Raw genomic sequence first — 23,648 nt, 5'->3', positions numbered from 1 at the left:
ATGCGGTTGACAAGGACCTTGATCACCTGCTGAGGGTGTCTGGCAGGCTTCTAGAAGTGTAAGTGATCCTTCCTCCCCTCCTGGCCATATTGTACTCTTTGGAATAAAGTCACTTTGCAACCTGCACTTAAAGCGAGCGGGGACTTATGTTCTACCTCTGAGGGTGCAGGATCTACAAAAACCGTTTGGAATTCTTCTGCAGATCTCTTTCCTATATTTTCAATCATTTATATTAGCCTGGACTCCCGGGTATTGTATACTTTGGGTTATAATCCAATCCTATTTTATACTGTTGCTCTGACATTCCAGCATCACTGCAGGAATTTTTTTTTACCATTTATTTAGGCCGTGCCGGGTCTTAGTTGCAGCCTGTGGACTCTTAGTTGCGGCACGGGGGATCTCGTTCCCTGACCAGGGATCAAACCCCGGGCCCGCTGCATTCGGAGCGCAGAGTCTTACCCGCTGGACCACCAGAGGAGTCCTGGAATTTGTTTTTAATTGCTTACTTCTCAATGCTGTAAGATGCTCCAGGCATCCTTGTATGCTTCCTACCCTAGTCCCAGAATCAGCCATTTCTCCGAGGAGCCACTCTTGGCTTTTTTTAATTGGAGATGGCATTAGAAACCAAGGTGTACTGCTGCTAGTGGTTAAAATCATCTCAGCGCTCTTTAAATCATCTCAGTGTTCTTTTTTTTCTTTGGCCATGCCGCTCGGTTTGCGGGATCTTTGTTTCCCAACCAGGGATCAAACCCAGGCCCCAACCCGGGCCCCTGCGGTGGAAGGGCAGAGTCCTAACCACTGGACCACCTGGAAATTCCCACTCTTTCAGCGCTCTTTAAATCATCTCAGTGTTCTTTTTTTTCTTTGGCCATGCCGCTCGGTTTGCGGGATCTTTGTTTCCCAACCAGGGATCAAACCCAGGCCCCAACCCCCCGGGCCCCTGCGGTGGAAGGGCAGAGTCCTAACCACTGGACCACCTGGAAATTCCCACTCTTTCTCTTTTAAAAACGAAAAAAAAAAGTTAAAACCCCAATTCTTGTTTTGTTCACCTCTGACAAAACTAGGATATACACAAATTGGCTCCACAGTGTCTTCAACTAATGATAATCATCTCAGTGTTCTTTTTTTTCTTTGGCCATGCCGCTCGGTTTGCGGGATCTTTGTTTCCCAACCAGGGATCAAACCCAGGCCCCAACCCCCCGGGCCCCTGCGGTGGAAGGGCAGAGTCCTAACCACTGGACCACCTGGAAATTCCCACTCTTTCTCTTTTAAAAAGGAAAAAAAAAAGTTAAAACCCCAATTCTTGTTTTGTTCACCTCTGACAAAACTAGGATATACACAAATTAGCTCCACAGTGTCTTCAACTAATGATTTTGAGAAGGTAAAGTCAATATGTGTCTGTGTAATGGGCGGGGGCGGGGGGGGGGTGCTAAAGAAATCAGCATTCATGAAGTATGCCTCCCTTTATACCTCCGATATCGTAAAAACAAATTCCTCTCTTTTGTCTTAAACAAAAGTAGATACTGGTTCAAAGTGGCAATTGTTTTTTTATTACCTGCCCACATAAAACGGACCCTCGTATATGGCTATGAGAAAGGCATTTGTTCACTGTTTTTGCTATGGTAGGGGAAGAAGGAAGGCACAGCATGAATCTTTTAGGCACTTTTTATTTTCCAAAAAAATTTGTCATTTATATATATATAAACATCTCATTCTCTCAAAAAATTCTACACCTATACAGCTGTTTGCTCCATTATTTGCATAGGAAATGACCACGATACAAAAATAAGAGGGAAAAAGAAGCAAAACAGCAACCAACTTACGCTTTTCATGTAGGTATGTTTCCACGTATAAACATTTTGAAGCCTCTTACAAAATATTTACACCGTTTGTCATCTATTTACACGTTTTTAAGAGCAACTTTTCTAACAAACAAAACTATAATTTACCAAGTTATGAAAATTTTCTAAAAAATTTACTATATTACCACAAAATAAATAAAGATAAACAATATTTTAAAAACAAAATTAAGTTTTCATTTCAATTAAGACCGCTTTTGGCATTTTGCTTATTCATTCTGCCCTCTGGTTGACAGCATCAGTGTCACGTTACTATTTTATCTTGCATCTGTGTGGCACTTACTTCCTTAAGTTTTCAACATGTCATCTATAATTAAAGGCAGACACTGAGTCAGTATTAACAATAGATTAACTAAACTGCACTGTAATTTCGGTAAAATTACTGTGTCTCACTGTATATTACATGCAAAGTCCACATAAACTGGCATTTAACCAACTGTACTGCACGAGCAAACATCTCGGTATATGAAACCTGCATCATAAATTCCACGTTTCCATATACGAAAACTACATCATAAAACTCGATCGACACTGCCGTGTGGAAACCACCTAAGTCCGTCTTTTTAAAAAATGACACTGTTCAGCTTATTGTAAGAGGTTTAATTTTTGAATATTGTTAACTATCTTTTAGCTCTGGAGTTCACAATTCATACAAAATGTCGCTCATATTTAAAATAAACAATCTGATTTTAATCAGTGCATGAAATCTGCTTTTGAAGTTCATCTGAATGATTATTACTTCTTCCCCCTAGAGAAATGAATTCGGTGAGGTTTTAAAAGGTATCTTACCACAGGTTCTAACTGTCAATGTATTCACGGTTATTTTCAAAAGAATTAGTTATGATTTTTTCCCCAAAAGAATCTTAGAAAACGTGTAATAAACCTATAAAGCTGATTTGCATATTTACAAAATCTCGAAGAGCAAATATAGGCAACTCATATTTAAAAAAAAAGAAAAAAAAACAAAAAACCCACATTTGTTCAATGGCTATTTGGAATTGCCAGGTATGCTGCGAACCTCTAGAGAATTACCTAGTGTTGAAAAAACTCCTCCGATGTCAAGTAAAATCTTGACACACAATCCAGCCGACTTCCTGTGCCTGCCAACTGACTTGTTTACTAAACACTGTCACATTAAATGGTGGTGCTTTGGGAAGAACACTGCAAACACACCCTGCACCCCCGATCCGCACTGAGATGAGGCTGCCTGTCTGAGATGATTGGCATCTGCCTGGGTGAAGCCAGGTTACAGCAAGCATTCCAGATTCTGAAAAGGACCAAACACTTTGGTATTAATACAATGTATTCCCTGTTTTCTCAAATATACAAAATATACATTTCCAGTCTTTTGTCTTCGTTTTCATTTTTCTCTATATAGTTAAGTCTGTAGTTTAGAATTTTGCCAAGCGAGCGGAGGAGCGGTGGCAGGCGATAGGCGGGCGGCGGCGGCGGCAGCTCAGTTCTGGTGCCTCTTCATGTGCAGGGCCAGGTGGTCCGAGCGGGAGAAGCTGCGGTTGCACACGCCGCACTGGAAGGGCTTGGCCCCCGTGTGCTTGCGGTAGTGCCGGGTCAGCTCGTCCGAGCGCGCAAACCTCCAGTCGCAGCCTTCCCAGGTGCACTTGTACGGCTTCTCACCTGCGCCAAGGGACCAAGAGGAGGAGGTGAAGGGGTGACTCGGAACACGGACACAGGCAGTACTGCCTGCTAAGGCGTTTCTCTCAAACTCATGCTCCGAGGAGGGAAGTGTGCGAATTCCTTGATGAACTAAAAACCCCTCGAGTTATCTAGCGCAGAGAGTCACTGTTTTGCAGGAAGAGCACTTAATTACAGAGAGAAAAAGTATTCTGTTCACCAATACTATAAACTTAATGGACCACAACTGAGATCCTTCACGTCAACAAAGTGGTCCTAAAAGTTTCTGAATTAGCCACACCGAAACTTCCAGCACGTAAGCCAGTTTGCTTGAACACATGGCTTTCCAAAATGGACTACTGGGCACTGGCTCTTTGAAATTCACTCCAGTACACATACATACACACCTTCCCATTTTTCAGACTGAAGCAAAACAAAGCTAGAAAAAGATTAAAGTTGAATGGTGCTAAAGCTTTATGCATTTGCTATTTAGTAATTCCCCAACCAGATCAGAAAGTCTGGTACCGATAACTTCACTTTGGTGAAGGCTCATGAAACAGCCCTAATAATTCTAACATTTGCTGATAAATGCATTTAATTTTCCTCTGCAATGCATTGCGCCAAAAAGCAAAATCCACTCCATCAACGACGTGCCAAATGCATATTATATGCCAGGCACCGTCCCGAATGCTTAGGATAAAACAAAAATGCCTGACCTCGTGGAGCTTGTATGTGTAACATAGAAAAGCCTCTAAATCAATCTTCCTGTTCTTTCACAGCTCTCTTCACTTAAATAGGGAATTGATATCTGAGCCGCTGCCCTACCCCCTGCAATCTGTATTATTCTTAATGTTGTCTAAAGTTTGCTGGTTGCTAATCTTTCAAAACTACTCAATACTGGCAGCCCCAAAGGATTCTGCCTACAGTGGCACCCAAAGAAACTCCCGGATGGTCTGTCAAAGGCCTTTGCTACCGCTACCCTTCACTCCAGACCAGCTTCTGACTTCATGCAATTGCCCTGCATCATTGCATATTTTTGATATACACATAAAATTAATGTCACCTTTGGAAAAAAAACGACTTGCTATTTATAAGGCAGTCGTAACTCCCAGTTTGAGAGTTAATTAATCCTATTTAATTAAGATCATGTATTCCTCTGAATAAATCCCCAAACCTAAGAACTTCTCACTGAGCATTCACTAGTAGTTCCTATATTTTTGCTTTATTTTGTGATAATTTTCCATGAGTTTGTTTAAGATGAGAGTTTGTGAAGTCAATCTGCACATTCAAGTACTGCTGGCTTACTGCTGAGTTTTATATGGATAGCATTTTAAAACTCTGAAGAGCCAAACTCCTAAATTCCTTAAAACGTTTTCTTCTGCAAGGGAAGAGGTGCTTTGAACGCTGGTTACTTAGTACCACAGTGAAATCCAACTACCTTTCTGCCTGATTTAGCAGGATCATATTCAGGAGGTTGTAAGATGACTCAACTGAGTCCAAATTTTAAAAGACATTGTTCACATCAACTGAGGTTTCCACAGCTCGTGGTTAATGTATTTTTGCTGTCCTGATAACCACTCTTGACTCCTAAACAAAATCCCATTAAGGACAGAGATGGAAGGGCCAGAGCAGCCCTCTGAATCTTGTACCAGTTACTTCCCAGGAGACTTCCTTTCAACGCCTGTGGTGTGCACCCCTTAGTCACCCTTCGCCTCTTGTCTCCTCTGCCTCTGAGCCAAGACACAGATATTCTTTGTGTTTTTAAGTCCCCTTTAGGTTCCTACTGCTCCACTGAAAAAACGCACACCTCAATACCTGAAGTGTTTTTTTTTTCCCCCTCGGAGTAAATTCAAAGAAAGCGCATATACTTAAACCTTTTGAGTAACAAGAAATAAACCACTTTTCTTTCACTTACATTCACGTGTAATCTGTTTAATACATAGAAACGTCTTAACGCCAGTTGTAAATGTAGCTATCACTCTTGTCGACGTAAATCAAACAGAAAAAAATTAACCTTTTGCACACAAGTGTTTGTTTTTGTTCCTCGTGAAAAATAAATCACAAAAACAAACCTGTTGGTTAAATACATTACTGTCATGTAATGGGAAGAGAAAGTTATTTCTGATGTCTGAGGCAAGGAAAAAAAATCCTAAAGTGCCCCAATTTTAAAAGAAGTCATTCTAGTCTTTTGAATTGAATAATTAAATGGCAAGAGAACTGAATTTTCAGAGTTTATTTAAGAAACAAGGGACACTAGACTCTTTTTGTTCACTATTTTTACTGGCTAGGAAGCAATAAACTGCATCAGTATTTTTTAAAGTTTACTTTCCTGATTGGTTGAAAAACGGTAGCCATGAAAATTCCTAAAACATTTGGGGTTTTGCTCTCAGTGTATATGTATCTATAGGTTATTCAGCCAAGAATACTACCACTGTCTGGACGTTAGTTGTGGGGCCAGGGCTTTACCATAAAAGCAAGGACAGCTATTCCCCACTTGAGGCAGTTTCTACGGGATTTGTTCAAGTGTCAACACGGCTCAAGTAAAACATTGTAGAGGAAACTGGTACCCAATTTCTGGCCAAATAGCAGATTCAGGCCTTTCTTCCTCAGCCAGAAACACTATGCATAGTACTTCTGGGAAACCAAACTAACTTCCTTTAAGTTATTTCAACAAGATAGAGCTTTCAAAAGTTTAATTGGATTTTTACAGAATCTCTTTCCAATACCACCAATTTAAAATATTTAGTTAAGCTCTTTCAACATCAGCTGTATTTTTAAGTTCTCATGCTGTTAATGTGAAACTTTCCAAAGGCAAAGAGAAAAAAAAAAGTGACAAATTTGTACAGCATGTAAAACAAGCTTCATTTATCTCGCATAAAGTATGTACTTTCTCATTCTCTTTTAAAATTACTGGGACTATTTTACTAGAAATCCCTGATCTTTTAAAAAATTGTTAAGTTAAACATACATATGGTCCATACTGATTAAGTCAATTAATGTTAAGCAAAAACATTACCAGTAGAAGAAGGGAGCAGGCAGAAACAGACAGTGAGCACATACTCCCAACTCAGGTACTTGTATTTCATTTATCCTCACAACACCTCCAGGAGTTAGAAGCAAAATGATGAGCTCCACGTTCAGAAGCCTGGCCTGCCACTTTTCCTCAATGTCCTGCTTACATCCTCCATTAGCAAACACGAGTACACGCTCTATATGAATGATTTAAGGAACACAAAGATATTGTTCACCTGTATTTAAAGATTCTGAAGCCACTTGTGAAGGTCAGTTAATGACTAGCTTAATGGACTGACAGCAGGCCTGAGATCCCAGACTGTCTGAAGCACAGGACACACCCTGACTGAGCCATCCCTCGGTGGGGGGAGACCTGTTTTTCAGGACCTGTGGAGTCCCGAGAGCTGTTCTATGCTGGGACTGACAACCCCCAAATATCACCTCATGATGGCTCTCTTTTACCCCAGAGGCTAAAGTGGGTTAGCAGAACATGTCTGTAAAGTATTTGAAAAGTCTTTAGCGATGTTTTTTCTTCTGTTGAATAGATTAAGAAATGACTTTTGAATCTACCACAATAGAATGGGAAAAGTTTCTCTGCTCTGCTGAACATATTCAATAGACTCACACCAAGGCCTTTCCCTAGAATGTTCTACACAGATTCTTCTAACAAAAGAAAAATATCACAGATGGCAATATTTATCTTACAGCAGTTATTTTAGGTAACTTTTCTGTTACAGCAAATTTGTGTACCTGGTTTCCTTCCTGATGGCTAAAAAATAAATCCAATCAATTATATTTGATAGAGGCCCCAAATCATCAAAATTAAAGTCAGTGTTTAGTAAAGGAGAGTATAACCTGTACTGATGAGTGTAACCTGTACCAAGTGACTTGCAAAACACAACGAATAAGACTTGGGCTCTGGCCTCAAAAAGCTTAACATCCATATTCTATTCTGACTGTTAAAGTGGAATAAAATAATTTCAAGAGTCAATACTTAAGCTTAATTCTTAGAATTTGAGTCCTTGATGCTCAAAATGAGCTCTTATTTCAGGAGGAAAATATTTTCATGCAATTCAAGAATAATTAGAACTTTTCCCATCATTAGCGACTTAAGGCATTTAGAGCAGAAACAGTATACATTCTACTAAAAGGATAAAAAAAAAGCTTTAATCCCAAGATTAAATAAACTCATAGGGAAATGTTAGGTATCTTAAAAAACAGATAAAGCAAGACGATTTGGGTTCATTAATTCATATTTCTATATATCTATGTCAGTAATTTTCCATTAAAAATCTTTTTTATTAAAGGTCATTGCAGAACATCTCCTACACCTGGCAACAGAAGGGTAGGCAGTTCATTTCAAAGATCTGTATTACCAGTATTTGCAAAATGCACCTAATGTTTACTAGATATAGTATCCCTGTCAATAATGTACTCACTTTAAGGAGGCTAATTGAAAGGATATATTAAGAAATTCCCTTCTTTCTCCCTGCGTATCCTTAAAATCGGACTCACCTGATTCCTTCTAGAAAACCTCTGAACAGTCCAAGAGAAATCATTCCACTTCTCTATATCTCCATCATCACTTAAATGTGATTTAAATGACTGATTTACACTGGCACAGATATTGCTGAATGAAGGCTTCAGATAGCTGTATTTTGCCTCCTTCACTAGCCGTGAAAGTTCCTCAAAGGCAGAGACTGTCTTCTATTGCCTCACTTCTCCTCATGCACCTTTGGTTAATCGTGTTTGGCCCAAGGCTGACCAACTTGGGAATTTTCGTTCACGAAAAGGAGAGAAGGTATAAGAGACAGGAAAGCACCTAGTGTGAGGCCACCATATTGTGTCTTTTTTTCTACGAACCCACCTGCAGCAGGGCTTTGCCTGGTTCCGTTTTGCCGAGGACCACTGAGTGTAATCTGACTAAAGGTACATTTAGGCGAGAGCCGTACTTTTAGCCTCTTCAGAAGGACATGTTCAGAATCAGTTGATTATCCATCCTGAAGCTGTCCAAGGATAAATCAACTATGTAAACGAGTTTTCTTTTCCAGAACTGGATTGGATTTGATGAAAACCAAGCAGTTGTGGAGCCCCTAGTGCTGGCCAAAGGCAGCCAGGGAACTGCCACACCTGAAGGGGCCAGGGGTGGGCGTGATATCCTGGGTGACAGGATATCTCTACCCCAGCAGGACCAATCTCTAGGCACCTAAGCTCCTCTCTGCTACTTCTCCTAAGGGTTCTGGACAAAAACATTCTCTATCGTTGATAAGTGTCAATGAAATACCAATTCCTGAGTCTCCTGACAAAAAGACAACATTCAGATTCACCTTCTTCTAATAAGAGCCCAAACCGAATTTTTTTTTTTTAAAAAAGCAAAGTCTTGGTGAAATATTTTACCTTCTCCTTTTTAACCAAAATAGAAAAACTCTATGTTTTCATTTTTCTAGCACTGAATGAGTACTAGATATCCTTTCCTTTAATTTGCACTTAACGTGGTTACCTTGACCTGCAGATTCTTCCCAACTCTTCAAGGTTTATATTTATAAAGTAGTCAAAAGTATTTTCTTTTGCCCCGATGTTTTTTAATGAAAGCTACCTATGGTGTACTTCTAAAACAGTAACTCACCCTTAATCAGAGTTGTTAGAGATCCCTGAATATAAATAATACTGGCTGACAGAAGAGGAATGCTGCTACACAGACACTTACTGAAGTAGGACATTACTTTGTTTCTAATCTTTCACCTGAAAAGATGTAGCTCATCAAGTCAACAACTATTACATTCTACAGAACTAAAAATATCTGCCAAAGTAAAAACCTTTGGTGATTAAACCATTACTTTAAAAAAAACTACATTCTCACTACCTTCACAGCCAACTGTTTCTGTCTCAACTTCAGCAATTCTATTTAATCCATCTATGAACCACCTTCTCCCACTAATTTATAAAAACAAAAGGAAGAGGAGATTCTCTCTGGATCCTCCACACGATCAGTCAAAAACGTTTACTTCATCAAATTATACTTCTTAACCTTCCATAAGCTTTATCATCTCAAAACAATGTTTAATCAATTTCCTATGTAAATGGTTTTCGGATGAAAGAACAAGTCGCAGAAGCAAAGTTTAATCTTCCCAGTGAGTCATTAAAAAGAAATTGTTTCTAAGCTTTCACGCTCATAAATACCTTTCCAGGGGTCTGAACCAGAGACTCTCTTTAAGCCACTATTTTTTTTTTTTTTTACATTAACTTGAAATTGTCAATATAGAAAATAAATTTCAAAGCTGCAAACAAAAATAATTTAAGAATGTTTAACTAGTAACATATAACACAGGCTAAATGTGATACTTTTTCCTGCATAGTTTTCAAATATAGACTCAAAAAAAAATCACTGAGTACTAATTTCATCCTGCAAAACTGCTTCATCTCTACAAATAACACAGGTTACACATTTAACCAATATTGACCTCTAGATCCAAACTGCATGATCTCCACTAAGGTCATATATACAGTCATATGCTGATTTTAGCTCTAAATCATTTTCTAAGGAAATGAAGTCCTTCCTATATTTTTTAAGTGTTTTACCACTTCCCACAGTTCCACAAAAGGAGTAACTCTTGCTCAGAACATTATGAATGTTTTCTATTTGTGGGGAAGTGCTACAAATCAAAATACCTTTATTATCAACATGGTCAGTATTTTAAAATAAAAATCCATACCTAATATATTTAATGGATAGTAAGTGTAGAGCAAGGAACTAGACAGGAATTTATACCTAAGGATTTTTTAGTACCCAAACTGAAACTAAAATCAATGCTTAGCAATAAATCTCTAGCAGAGATTCTGTATTTTAAAGTATACATGGTAACATCTTAATATAAACGTCATTAGATAAGAAAGTGTTCTACAGAGCAAGTAAGGCAGAACGTAGGAATTTAGTCCCTTTACAAGTAGGCTTGGGCTCAAAATCTTTCCAAGGTTTACTGTGAAATTCTTTCTTAAACAAGGAATCCCAAATACAGCTCACTGTGGGATTCTAACAGGATAGCGCTTCACCCACAGTCCATTCTGCGTTATGTTATTTATGTTTCCATTTTCTTTTGTGGGGTGTTTCCAATGGTCCTTTTCCTGTGCTGCTCAGACTCTGCACAAATGCTCATTTTCTGCCCTGCTCCAGACAGCTGACAAATGACCTTAAAAGGTTACCATACCCTCTTTTCCCAACTGCTTTAGTATATACTCTAGGGTTAAGTGCACAGCCATACATGTGACTAAAACTACTCAGATTTCAAACATTTGTATTCAGAGCTCACTATTTACTTTTTCAGAACTCTTTATTTGGAAAGTAAGTACTTTTTACTAATGTGTAAACACAATTTTCAAAGAAATTTCCACACTCAATGTAAAAGCAGCATTTTAACTTATGGTATACTCTTAGGCATACTAAGAAACCAGTATCAGATGATGAGAAATTTTTTCAATTTCTTGCAAATTTTTCTTTGTTATAAATAGTCTTAACTTTTTCCTATATTTGGGCCCCAAGCCTGTGCTCAGAAGTTTTCAAAATCTTCACTACGAAATTAAAGACAGTAAGATGTATGAGCAGAAACAACTATACTGCTGGTTGCAGCAGAATATTCTTTTTGATTTATGAATCAGTTTAACAGTCACCTTGATTTGTAAGGGCAGAATGGTTATGTGAATCTCTTTTTAAAAAAAGGTGCTTGGGAGCGGCTTTCAAATGATGGCAATGGGTAAAGCCCCTTGTACACGTCATGAGGCTTACACAAATTTCAGTAGAATGTTCGAATTTAAATGCTGTTAAAAGTGCAAATATAATTTTATTTGGAAATATACACTTCTTGACACTGTTGCCTAGAAGCAGCCATAATTATTTCTAACCAGAGGCATGACATGTATATACACACACTACAAATAACACACAAACACCCCTACACACGTTTAAGGGTACCCTTATAGGCTTGTAAGTATGGTACCACATGTATATAAAGACGTAGCATGTTTTTAAGTGAAATAGTTTTTTTCCTAGAACAGAGGAAACATCCGTTTCAGGTATTTTGTCTACCCACATAAAGATAGAACTTTTTATTATTTGCATATTCTTTCTGAATAAAGAAATCAAAGTGCATAAACTTAGAAAAACTTGAATGCAATGAGACTTCCGGTTCAAGAAACTGATTATTTTCTACTCTTTCATCCCAAATTTTTTTAAAAAGGTCTTGTTTTGGAAGGACTGCTTCCTTATGTTCAATTTTTAAGTCAAGAAGCATTTGCAATCTAAAAATCCAGAATATGCAATTAAATAGAACTCAGGCATAAGCTGTTTTAATTGCTTAAATCATTTTTAAAACATAAGGTAACTTGACATTTTAAAGCAATCACAATTATATTCCAAAGAAATCCTAGGGTCCTTCACATTCTGCCTGCAAAATGGCAATCATTTAAAAAGTCATTTTTTATTTTTGATATCAGAAACAAGATCGACCTTCCCATATAAATTGTTTTTAAAGTTCCCTAACAAATTGTCAGGGGAGGTGGGCAGGGGGTGGGCGGGAGACAGAAAGAAAACAAAAATCTATTACATGAGAGCAGTTACTTAGAAATACCTGGGCCTTTAAAGGAAGAAGAAGAAAAAAAAGACTTCGCTGGTTTCAGATACATTCATTAAAAAACAACAGGCAGGGTGGGGAGGATGCAATGAGAGAGCACAGGTAATTTTCAAAGGCATTGTCTAGAAACTAGAAATGAGGAGAAAACAACCTCAATGCTCTATGATTACCCAAGAACGGGTTTAGCCAGATGAACAAGTCTGCTACAAACCCTCCCCAAGGCATCTGAAAGGCTATCAAACAAAACTTTATTAAACTGGATTACAGGGTCTCACTCATCAGATGTCGATGGCCACACTTTTATGATCTGGTGAAAAAGTCGATGCATGGGACCCAAACTAGGCCTACATCTTCTTTTCAGTTGTTTTTTGTTTTTTAAAGTACGAGCATTGTTCAGACAACCCACTATTAAATTTCTCTGCCAGCAGGTCAAGTTCCAGAATCCTAGGTATAAGCATTCAGAGCACTAAACGCTGACAGGGGTTGCAAGGTCATTTAGATATGCTCTGACTACATCCCTGCAATAAGCAGTTGATTACATCGTTATATAGTATCGCCCTCCTCTTTTATTAGGAGACTTTAACCTCAGGAGAAACTTGTTCCCTCCTTTCTATCTCCTGTTTCAAGGACTTTCAAAGGAAAATAAAACAATCGTTCAAAAGTTTTTAAGTTATTTCCTCTTCTCCTTAATCAAAATTCAAGTAAAAACCCATTTTCAATGTTTCCTTAACATATAACACATAAAGGATAGTTTAGTATTTCTATAGGGAATGTTTTCATGGCCTTGTCATATGTATTCTGAAAACTTCAGACGGAGTTTATATGCTTAATGGCTGTTTGTTTAACTATAAATATAACTTCTACTTTGGGCTGCTGAGGTAGGATCTTTCCTTTTACATAATCAATCTGTCTCTATCTAAAAACTCTGGGCCGAATTAACCCATTGGTTTCACTGATAAATACATGAGATGTCTTTTCTTTAAAAGCACTTGCTCAGAAAGCCCTGGAATCTACCACATTGTCGCCAACACTATTCAGATTTGAAGAAGTAGTATTTATCACTGGGATATCAAGCAATACTTCCTAACGTGCATACAAAATGTCTGCAGCCATATTCCTCTTAGAGCTCTATCTCAGCACTGACCTTTGTTCAAAGGCTTTTACTTTTTAATGCAGCAGTTAAGAGATAACTGTTTCATTTATCAAAACTCAATTTCCATAGTAACATCTAGCCTGGGGAGAGTCAAGTCCTTACACTAATCCAACAACCCATTCAAAGGAACTGTTGAATACTTTGGTTTCCATAGCAATGATGGAATAAAACATTTTGCTAGGTCATTGCTTTTATTAGCAAACTTATTCTCTGAACTTTAGGTTAAAGCTGCATTTACTGAGAGGAAAAAAAACACAACCATCACTTTGTATAGGTTCCTCCCTTTAGGGCTATCCTTTTAAGAAAATCACGAACAGTAACCACCTATATATTTGCAAATACTTTGGGTACTTGGAGGCTTTTACAGCTTGCCACCTAGTTTCATCCTCATATGAGTTCTGATGTAAAGTTTTAAAATGAAAAAGCACTTTTAAATGATTGTTTAGATCTGACAAGATATGTATTCATAAAATTATAGGGGCTAAACATGTTAAACACGGATGAGATATAAGCTAGAATAAGGATAAAGTCTCTCTGATGTATAAAATACGGGCTGGGGAAGGATGTAGAGTAACTTTTAAACCACAACCCCAGTTTTGCCTGATTTTAATACTCTGCAATTTCGACCCTACCTTTCATCAAGCATGGAAAACATGCTAAACGCAGATATTTTAGGTTAAGGTGAAACTAAAGATAATGTATTCAGCAGTTATGCTTTACATGCTAAATAGAAAAGGTTTTAGTGTTTGATATAGCTTTATAGAAGCCAACTGATTTGCTGCGGAGGGAGAAAATGAGTTACTTTTCCTTCTAGATAGGAATAGCAGTGCCATTAAAGTTTTAAAATCCATTAGTAAACATCGTTGTTTATGTTTGCGAGCAATTAATTCTATGTGAGATGACAGGGCAAGGCCTTAGTGAGGGAACGTCAGCCTTCCTGGAACCAAACTTTTTCACTGAACTGAATTTTGAGCCAAGCCAGTGCTGAAAAGGTAGGCCATTAAAAAATAAAAGTTGACAGAAGAAAGAAGAGATCAAACCACGTGTTGGCTTTTAAAGGATGAATACCACTTAATACTGTTTACACAACTCACAGAATTAACAAGAAAATTAACATACCAGTATGAGTCCTCAGATGAGCTTTTAAATGAGAAGATTTTGTATAAACTTTTGTGCAGCCTAAAATAAAGGAGAAGAACAGCGTGTCATTCTGGAGATCCTTTTGCAATCTTTACATTTGATGATTCGGTGTTTAAAATCTGGCTTTACAGAAGAAATATCTCACGCAAGGAGGTATTTGAAACTTCAATTTTAAGAGATGTCTTAAAGCGTACTCCCCTATTACCTGATTAAAGGTATAATGTGATTTGCTTTATGTATCACTTTAGCAGAAAGAGAGCAGGCAATCAAGCCAAGCTACAAATGGGAAATTTGTGCTTATACCAGTAGGTGCTTTATACTAGCAACACATACTTCAGTGATTTAAAAAATTTTAATGGCTCTAGACCTGACAATGTTAAACCATTATCCAAGATGACTGCAATTTTCTGTACTCCCACATCTTGTTTTTTCATTTAGTATGTCATGCCATATCATGTATAATAAATTATACCCTGTATTAATCATAAACTAGCTTATGCCAGCAACTTGTAGATATATTCATAATCGTCATCAATTTATATTTTGGGCCACGTATCTCATTCAAGAATGAGCGTATGTTCACATGCTATCAGAACCAACCTTGAAATCTATTCTGTAGACAGTCCTGTCTTGTAGCAACCTACTCTTCATTCCCACCCCTTATTTTCCCCTACCTTACTTAAGTAATCCCTTTTCAGGGTACTTAATGTAGAATTAAGAACTCCAATTTAGATTGCTATGGTAAACAAAGAAGATGTAGCAAGACTCTAACGTATATAATGTTAAAGAGAAAAAAAGTCCAAAGTAACCTCTTTTTTTTCCAAATATTCCAGACTTTTTAACACATCACATAAACACTAGGTAACTAAACGGTTACAAACTTGGGTCAGGCACAGAGACTGGGATGCGACAAGAACGGAGTAGGTGAATTTTTTTTTTTTTTATCGTCAAGCACTACTCTCCTGTGTAAAAAGGCACACACAAACACACACTAAATACACATATCGATGCTTCAACCAGGCAGGATCACATACCCGGATAATCGCAGTAGTGGATGCGTCGTTTCTCCAAATCGGGGTTACTCCTTCTATTGTATCTGACAGGCTGGATGTTTTGCGAAGTAACTGGCAGAGTGGCAGGTAAATTTGGATTATGAATTGCCAGTTTAGAAGCAATTGTAGCAGCATAGGATGGAGGTGGGGTTAAATTCTGGAGCATCTCTGCTTGTCTATCTGGACTTCCAGGCTCTGAGCTTGGTGGTGACGGGGGGAAGTAAGTGGCCTGCTGGGAAAGAAACTGACTTGGCATGGGGTATGTGCAAGGGGGCATGCTCTGGAATTGCTTCATGGCAGTCTGCGGGACGGCAGAGGTGTGAGTGTTAAGACCCGCCATGGCGGCCGACACTGAAACATTAAGAGTGTCCATCACTGCTGTCTGGTTTGTAGAACTGGGCATATCTAGATCCGGTGTATTCAGGAGCTGGTACAGGTGGCCCTGCTGGGGAGGGACAGAAAGATGAAGGTCTGGTGTAGGAAGTTCTTGTTTGATGAAAATATTGTTCACCTCTGGAGCTGCGGTCTGGTGGGAGCTGAATATACTGGTGAACTCAGGGAGGGCCTGGGTCGGGGCCGGAGGAGGGGCTGTCGTTTCACTCTGGTGGCTGAAAATGGTAACAGGTTCTGTCTTGATGTGTGTTACGCACGGTCTCTGGGATTTGTAGAGGCCAGTTCTCAGGTGAGTGATGTCGGGGAGGAAGACGTTCATGTTGATACTGTAAGGTAACCCTTCACTGTCAGTGAAGAACTGGTCTACGACTGAGGCACTGTCTCGTCTATACTTTTTATGCTCTGGAATTATAGAAACTGGAGGAAGCTGAGGTGTCAGATACTTCTCCATTTCACATCTTGTCTAAAAAAGAAGAGATACAAACATGTATAATCCACCCAATTCATCATCTCAGGAAGGACAAACTGTGCTTACGAAAAATTCCCCCCAACAATCCTTACGAAAAGTACTAAGGCAAACTCCTAAGTGTTGCTTATAAACATATCAGGTTTATTTGTCAATTGTGTAACAAAATGGTTCACCAAAAATTTACGAAACTGTGTTTAACAAGTATTTGGTAAAATAGCCCCCAATCAACCCCAGATAAAAAGTGAAAGAGACAAACCAAGAAGAAAACGGAAGCAAACAGAAAAAAATATTCCTTTCTGATGCAATAATAAAGTATACTTTATCATCACTCACATACAAGCAGGGTTCCCTGCCCCATTACATTTAAGTTTGCAACTGAAATACAGTATTGTAATATGGCCAAACTACCTTGATTCTGTTCATGTCATACAGGTAAATTCAGTGTTTAAAACAGAAAGAAAAAAAAAAAACCCCAGCAAACCTTAACCATAATATTGCAAAGTTTCCCTCTCTCTCTCTCTTTTTTTTTTTTTGCTGGGGTAGATATTGTTAAAATATCTAATATAAAACATATTCCTTGGCTATTTCAGTGCCTTTTCCATTTTATAGTTCAGTGGAAACTTAAATACAATGTCTTGAGCAAAACATAGTATCCACTGAAAGAACAAACCAACTTCACCCTTCACCATTTGATCTAAATGTTGATTTTAATCAGCAGATTCTGTAATTGGTTAATATGATAATGAAATGTTCCTATTCATATCCCTATCTACAACAGATCTTTAACTACCTAGGGGAAAACCACTCCCCTGGTAGAGTGGTGCTAAGGGGCCCGTGGGTGGGGGAGAAGCTGCCTGTCGCCAGCACAGTCATCAGCCAAAGATTTATCGTGTGTTCCTCAGTGGGCCAATGCTACATTCCCCCTCACTCTGTAAAAAGCTCAGTCATCCTTACCCTCTTGTGTCTTCTAAGCAGCAAACTGACAAATAACCAAATCATTTTAAAATGGTGATTTTTTTTTTTTTTTTTTTTTTTTAGGACGCAACCCAGCTTGTAACTGGTCTCCTCCGTCTTTTACAGCTATCGTCTTTCCTGGTATAACATAAACTTCTACAATTTTTTACACTGAAAGGAAATTTCAACAGAAAAAAACCACAAACACACACAAAACACCCCAAACTAGATGCTCAGAGAACGATCAACCGCGGCATCCTAACCAGTGAATAATACAAAAAATAATGATTTTTTGCTACTACTTAATTTCAAGTGTTTCAAATCAGACCCCGAATCATTCGGTGTGGATATAGACCGTGTTTCCCGCATAGACACGATTTAAAAATAAAAATCAACGCTCTGGTCTTGTGAGTCACTTCTCTGACAAATGCCACTGCCCTTTCACAGCACCGCGACACTCGCAGACACCCCGGAGCAGGAGGTGGGTAGCAAATACACAGTGTACCAAGGGGCTACTAAATGAGGCGTCTTGAAATAAACCGAACTAAACCCTTTCGTGCACTTCGCTCCCATGGTGGTTAGTGGTTTCTGATTTTAGCTCTTCCAGCTGTTTGCATGTGGGTATGTTTCCAATTTTTTTTTTTTTTTTTCCTTGGGACAGGCTAAAAGTCCCGGGAAGTTTTTTCTGGGCTATATGACTCCCTGCGTGGGCGAAAGAAACAGGCGGTTGCTCTAATTCGGCTGCCGGGCAAGTGTAAAAGCCAACTGCCAGCTTTCATCGAGGCTCCAGGAGGAAATTTACGCGCACATGAGGAAACCAACAACCCCCGGTCTTTCTTTGTCTCTCTTTTTAAGTAAAAATAAGCGCTCCAACACCACCTTAGCTTTTCCAACTCCTGTTTCCCAAAGGCAGCCCTACGAGAGCGTCTAAAGCAGGTTGCACCAAGGGATATGAAACTAGCACCCCGAGGGGCCTCCCTCCAGCACCCCGATTTGCGTTTCCACTGAACCCGGGACGGCGTGGGACGGGAGTGGGTACGGGGGGAGTCGAAGACCGGGGCAGCGGCAGGAGGCGGGGTTAAGAGGACACGCGGAATCGAAGAGAAGTAGGGCGTGAGGTACGAGGTTTCATCCCCCGGGTGGAAGAAAAACAACTAAGGTGCGCGTGAGCGCCACTTCCCTCCTTAACCTTTCCCGGACAGAGCTGCCAGGACAGACTCCCCTTGGACCCTCCCCTTCGGATCCCCCCACCTTCTCCCGGCGAAAAGCGAGTGCCCGGCCGGGAGGGCAGGGCGGGGCTGCCCCCCAGACCCGGGCCGCGGTGCGCCCCGACGCGCGCCCCAGCCTGGAGCGGCCCCTGTCGCCCGCGCGTCGCAGCGGCGGGACACGCCCGAGTCCCGGGAGGGAGGCGGAGGGAGGGGAGCAGCTCTTCCTACCTGGACCAGCTCCTCGGCTGGCAGTCTCGGGCCGGCGGCGGGCGGCGGCGCCGGCTGCGGCGGCGCGGGCTGCGCCTGCGGGTGATGATGCGAATGCTTCAGGTCGTCGCCGGGGAAGAGCGCCGCGTCGCGGGCCGGGTTCGCGGCGCCCAGCACGGGCTTGAGCTGAGCGAACACGGGCTCGTCCTGCGGGGCCGGCGGCTGGGGCATGGGTCCCAGGCGGGCGCTCATGGTCAGCACCCGCGTAGCCATGGGAACTCGGGAGTCGGCTCCGGGCGCGGGGTGCGAGTTGAGCGAGCTTCCCACGTCGCCCACGCTGGCTCAGGCCGGCGAGCTCGCGCGGGGCGGCGGGCGGAGGAGGGGAGGCTCCGGGCGTACCCCTCAACTCACAGCAGGCGCGGTTTTTGAAGGCGCGCACGAAAACCCAAACTCTTCCGCTACGCCTCGCGTGAACGCCGATGTCCTCCGGGCGACCACTTTCTCCCGCCCCGCCCCACCACGCTCTCTCGCTCCTCCGGAGCCCGCTCCCGCCACTGCCGGTGTCCCAGAACGAGCTGCTAGCGCGCGTACCTGCCCCGCGACTACTGACACTTGACGCCCGCCTCTATTTTACCCAACTCGGGGGGGGCGGAGCCCAGCGGCGAGACTGGCAGCGCTCCGGCGAATCGCGAGGCCCCGAGGCTGGCCGGGCCGGAGCGACTAGCCTATGAGGAAGGAGAAGCTGGCCCAGAGCTCCGCCTCCGCCGGGCGGACCGCACCCCTCTCGGGCCACGAGCTTCGCGCGCAGGGCGGCCGCGCAGTTTGTACACAACTTCTCTGACAGATTGGGCTGGCGGAGCTGGGGGCGGAGGAAGGAAAGAAGCGGGTGGAATCTGGGGAAGAGAGGGAATTCGGGTGGAGACGTGGAGGGAGATCTCTACGGACTGTTCTCTGCCAGGGTTAGAGAGAAAAAAGAGTTTTGCAGGTCTTAGGTGTTGTGCAAGGACCTGAAACCCACAAGCTGAAAACTAGAAGGCAGCTAGGTGCGGACGCTAGGGTTTTGGAGAGTTTTGTTTAATGAGCGTGTATTTTTAAATATACAAAATGTACTTTCTTTAGCGCAGAACTAGGGGCGGTGTGATAAATTTAAAAACAGCTCTTGTCTCTGTGTATCTTTAGCAGTGAATATATCCATTTAGCAAAGCAAATTTGGAATGTCCTGAATAAGTTTTAATGGCAAGTATTTTTTTAAGTCCTTACATAAAAGCTTGGTTTTTTTTTTTCCCTACAGTATTTAAATGGGTAGGAGTAGTTTTCACACACATTTCAACCTCGTATCCGTGTATGGAGAGGAGGGGGATGGGTCGTATGAATTTTTAAGTTTTTAATATTTACACTGTTGATTCTAGCCAAAGCATGCAATCTAATTTAAGCACTGACGACTAGATGAAACGTATTTAAATAGACATTACATCTTTGACTTATTTTTGCTACCACTGTGTGTTCAAAAAGTGGAGTTTAATATTTACAAAACAGAAACATAGCACATTTACCTTTCACCATGGCACCTACTCCTACGAAAAGGCAACCAAAGAAGCCACAAACGCTAGACAGGCAGCAGCTCTGAAAACTGGCAATCCAAATTTGTAGGCAAGTAATAGCCAACATATATCACTGTCCATTGACTATGTTATAATGGGAAGGTGCATTTTTGCCAGCAATCACCTAAGGAAAGCACTTTCCTTAATCCTTAACGTTTTTGTACATGATTTTTATCTGGCTTATTGGGAAGCCATAACAAATACACTGAAATAAAAATGCCTGGAATATTACTACATATGTGTATATATGGTGACAGAACACTATACATTAGACATTTTTACATATACAACATCACTTCACAGTAAGGCAGCTTTTACAAAAAAAGAGTTCTTAGGAAAATGTTCTCTTCAAGAAGTGAACTAACAGAGATAGGGATCTCGTTTCAGTGTGTAGATTAAAAAAGTTTATATACACACAGTGTTACCAGTGTTTATTATTAGAAAACATAAAATTATGCTGTAAAATATATTTTTTCTCCTTTTCATTCCGTTCTTGTTAATGATTCATTTTTAGAGCAGTGATCACTGATTTCAGAGAATGGTTGACAACTACTTTCATGTTACCAAAGTATTATTTAATGTGTTTTGGCAAATTTTTTTCTAAGCAGTCTCACACCATCCACCTTCACCTTTAAAAAGCCACCCTGATTTTCTCTGATATTGAACCCAATTATATAATTAAATAATTTAGAAACAGATCATAGAATTGGTATGGGATTTAATGTAACTTTAAAAAAAATTGAACCTTGCAAGATTTTTAGTGCTTAATGCTGATAACATGATCAAACCTGTGTGATATAGATAACTCAATAGAATTTTGTATTCTTTTTAACTTTAAATCTAACTTAGATTTAATACAAGGTGGTAGCTATTTATATTTTAATTTGCTTTTAAACCTATCTAGACCTTTCCTTTTGTCTCTCTCTCTTTTTTCTTTTAACCAGAGCGTTGACGGCCTGTTATTTCAACCTAAGCTTTTGTTGCAATAAAATCCAGTTATTTTACTGGAAATATTTCTACATTTCACACCATTTTTTAACGTGCTTTCATTTACAAAAGCGTTTCCAATGCAAAAAAGAAAAAAGCTATTTGATAAACTTTTAATAAAATATTTTTATAGTCCTTTAAATTTTTTTTCATATTTCCACTTTTCTTAATGAATGCAGATATGAACCTAGCTATGGTTGGGCTCGAAACATATTTACAGCAGAAAAGCTGAATACAATCTTTTTTGCTCAGATAACAGTAGCATTTATTTAAATTTCATTCCTGACATAAGGGTTCATGAAATAGGGCTACTACTTTTAAGTAATAGTTTCTCTGAAATACCCAGGTCTGCAGTCTCACAGAAAATAAATAGCTTAGCACTGTACAATAGTACGGAAATTGGAAAGAAATCCTTTTCTGAGACATTTGCCATGCGGTTCTGAACATATAAAAGACATGTTCAACCAAGCTTACTTGCTGTTGCTGTGAACACAAATGGTCCAGCTGCAAACCTGCTTCACTGACTTAGCCAAAAGGGTTAAAACTTGATAAATATTTTTCAAATGTTCCAGGTTCTGCATTGGCGTGAAGCCAGACAGTGTGAATGGACAGATACTCAATTACTTTGAACTTTCTAGTTCTTTGCATTCCTTCCTGCTTAGTAGTGCTGTACCATGAGGGAAGATAGGAGAAAACAAAAAACAAATGTCAGGTTTCAAAAATCAATTAGTGGCCTGGCGGTGGTGTGTTAACTGAACTGTGCCAAAACAGAGAATTCGGAGGAAAAGAAAGAAGAAAAGTTGAGTAGTCAAGTTAGGTAGGAGGGTAAGCACAGAAGCAGTGTGCATGCTTAAGTCCTTAGTCACTGGGCAGCACAGATTTAGTCTTAGAATAAACCCTAAGTGTCACTATCTTTACGGGAATAAATACGCCTGAATGTGTGGAGGCTGAAATAGGCGTTCAACGATGGGGGAGGGGGAGGTTTGAAGGAGGCAGTGGAAAAAAATGGTTAAATAGCTTCTGAATGATGAGATGAGAGAAATATGAAGCTATCACTAGGGCAATGTTCATAGGAAGACACGGCAAAAGAAATATCTGTATTCAGTTGTTTGGCCGACACGTCACGGAGAGCTTGAAATTAAGGGATCTAGAGTATTTTTGACAACATTTTATTCACTTTGGAAACCATTCATGGAATACTGCAACTCGGTAAAATCAAAGTCAAATTTCCGAGCGATATTGGGCCATAGAAAAAGCACGACAAAGAATAAAAATCTTTTTCTTTTTTTTTTTAATAAGGGAGAAAATTCTCCTCTAGGCTAAGATTATTCAATTTAAAGTGACTTTTTTGATAATCATTGATTATCCACCTAGTGTTAGAATCTGTATCAGTAGGAACGTAAGACAGAATTATTGTCCTTTATTTCACACTTTTCATCTTTTCTATTCATTAATGGCAACTGCTTGTAGCCCCACGTAAAAAGAAAAAAATGCCATTGAGAAAAGAACACAATAAACAGAAGCTTCAAATGAGATTAGTCAAAATTCAAACCATTTTGACTCAAAAAATTAAGACACACGAGAAAAGATGTCCTTTCCTTTTGTGATGAAACAGTATGTGATTTAAATAGGATTATAGACTTCTTTTTGTATAAATTAAAGTGATGTCAAGAAAAAAGCTTCATATTCTATTTTTTTACTATCTCAACCCCAGTTCTTAAGAAATTAAATTTTATATTTAAGTTTGGAGTTAAATATGTTCTTCCTGCAATATCTCATAAAACTCTCAATGTGCACTTATTCCTAAATGTACTATAATTTATCCTATTTTAAAAACTCTAGTAATATACAAAAAACAGTATTTTACCTTTTGGAGGTACTGGGTTGCTTTTTCCACCTTGTTGGTATAATAAGCAGACAACTAACTACAAATGCCTTGAACCAAGTTACAGGCCAGGCATACTGTAGCTTAAACTGTACAGTATTTGAATTCTGACTCTCAGCATGTTAGGAAAGGTCAAGAGAAAAATCCTGAACTGAAGTAGTTACACCAAACAATCTTTTAGAACACTAAGGAGGCCTCATCACCAGCATCACAATGAGCAGTGTTCTGAGCCAATTGCTGTTCATGTGATGACAAAAGCACTAATGGTCCTAGGCTGTGAGGCACTCCTACTGAATGCTCAAGTGAACTGTGCACGGGGAACAAGAAAATACGCCTTTGGAGGTTAATTTGTGAATGAAATGTGTAAGGATAGTGCTAAGCCCAATGCTGGCTCTTCATGCCTTCACGTCTGTCCACTGGTGATTGGTTGTGTACACGTGTGTAAATTTTTTTTTTTTTTTTTTTTTTTTTT

General features: G+C 39.9%; 1 protein-coding gene across 1 annotated transcript; it reads right to left on the bottom strand.

The window, feature by feature from the left end:
• Positions 1-2,049: 2,049 nt before the first annotated feature.
• KLF5 (KLF transcription factor 5) lies at positions 2,050-19,485 on the bottom strand. The gene is made up of 4 exons (XM_024123143.3): positions 18,725-19,485; positions 15,455-16,328; positions 14,400-14,459; positions 2,050-3,494 (listed from the first exon to the last, which is right to left on the bottom strand). Exons 1-4 carry the CDS (start codon positions 18,974-18,976, stop codon positions 3,316-3,318), a joined length of 1,365 nt encoding a protein of 454 aa, XP_023978911.1. The 5' UTR covers positions 18,977-19,485; the 3' UTR covers positions 2,050-3,315.
• Positions 19,486-23,648: the final 4,163 nt, after the last annotated feature.

The sequence above is a fragment of the Physeter macrocephalus genome, chromosome 13, assembly GCF_002837175.3.
Source record: "Physeter macrocephalus isolate SW-GA chromosome 13, ASM283717v5, whole genome shotgun sequence".
NCBI classification, from domain to species: Eukaryota; Metazoa; Chordata; class Mammalia; order Artiodactyla; family Physeteridae; genus Physeter; species Physeter macrocephalus.
Note: the sequence above shows the minus strand (reverse complement) of the source record. Positions and strands in the feature narration are given on the sequence as shown.

What these genes read in the sequence shown, in the direction of transcription:
- KLF5 (XM_024123143.3), bottom strand. Translation starts at nt 18,976, where the DNA reads ATGGCTACGCGGGTGCTGACCATGAGCGCCCGCCTGGGACCCATGCCC. An exon ending in CAGCCGAGGAGCTGGTCCAG is followed by an intron (nt 16,329 to 18,724) that starts GTAGGAAGAGCT and finishes CTTCTTTTTTAG; the next exon opens with ACAAGATGTGAAATGGAGAA. An exon ending in TCATCTGAGGACTCATACTG is followed by an intron (nt 3,495 to 14,399) that starts GTATGTTAATTT and finishes CCCTTGGCGCAG; the next exon opens with GTGAGAAGCCGTACAAGTGC.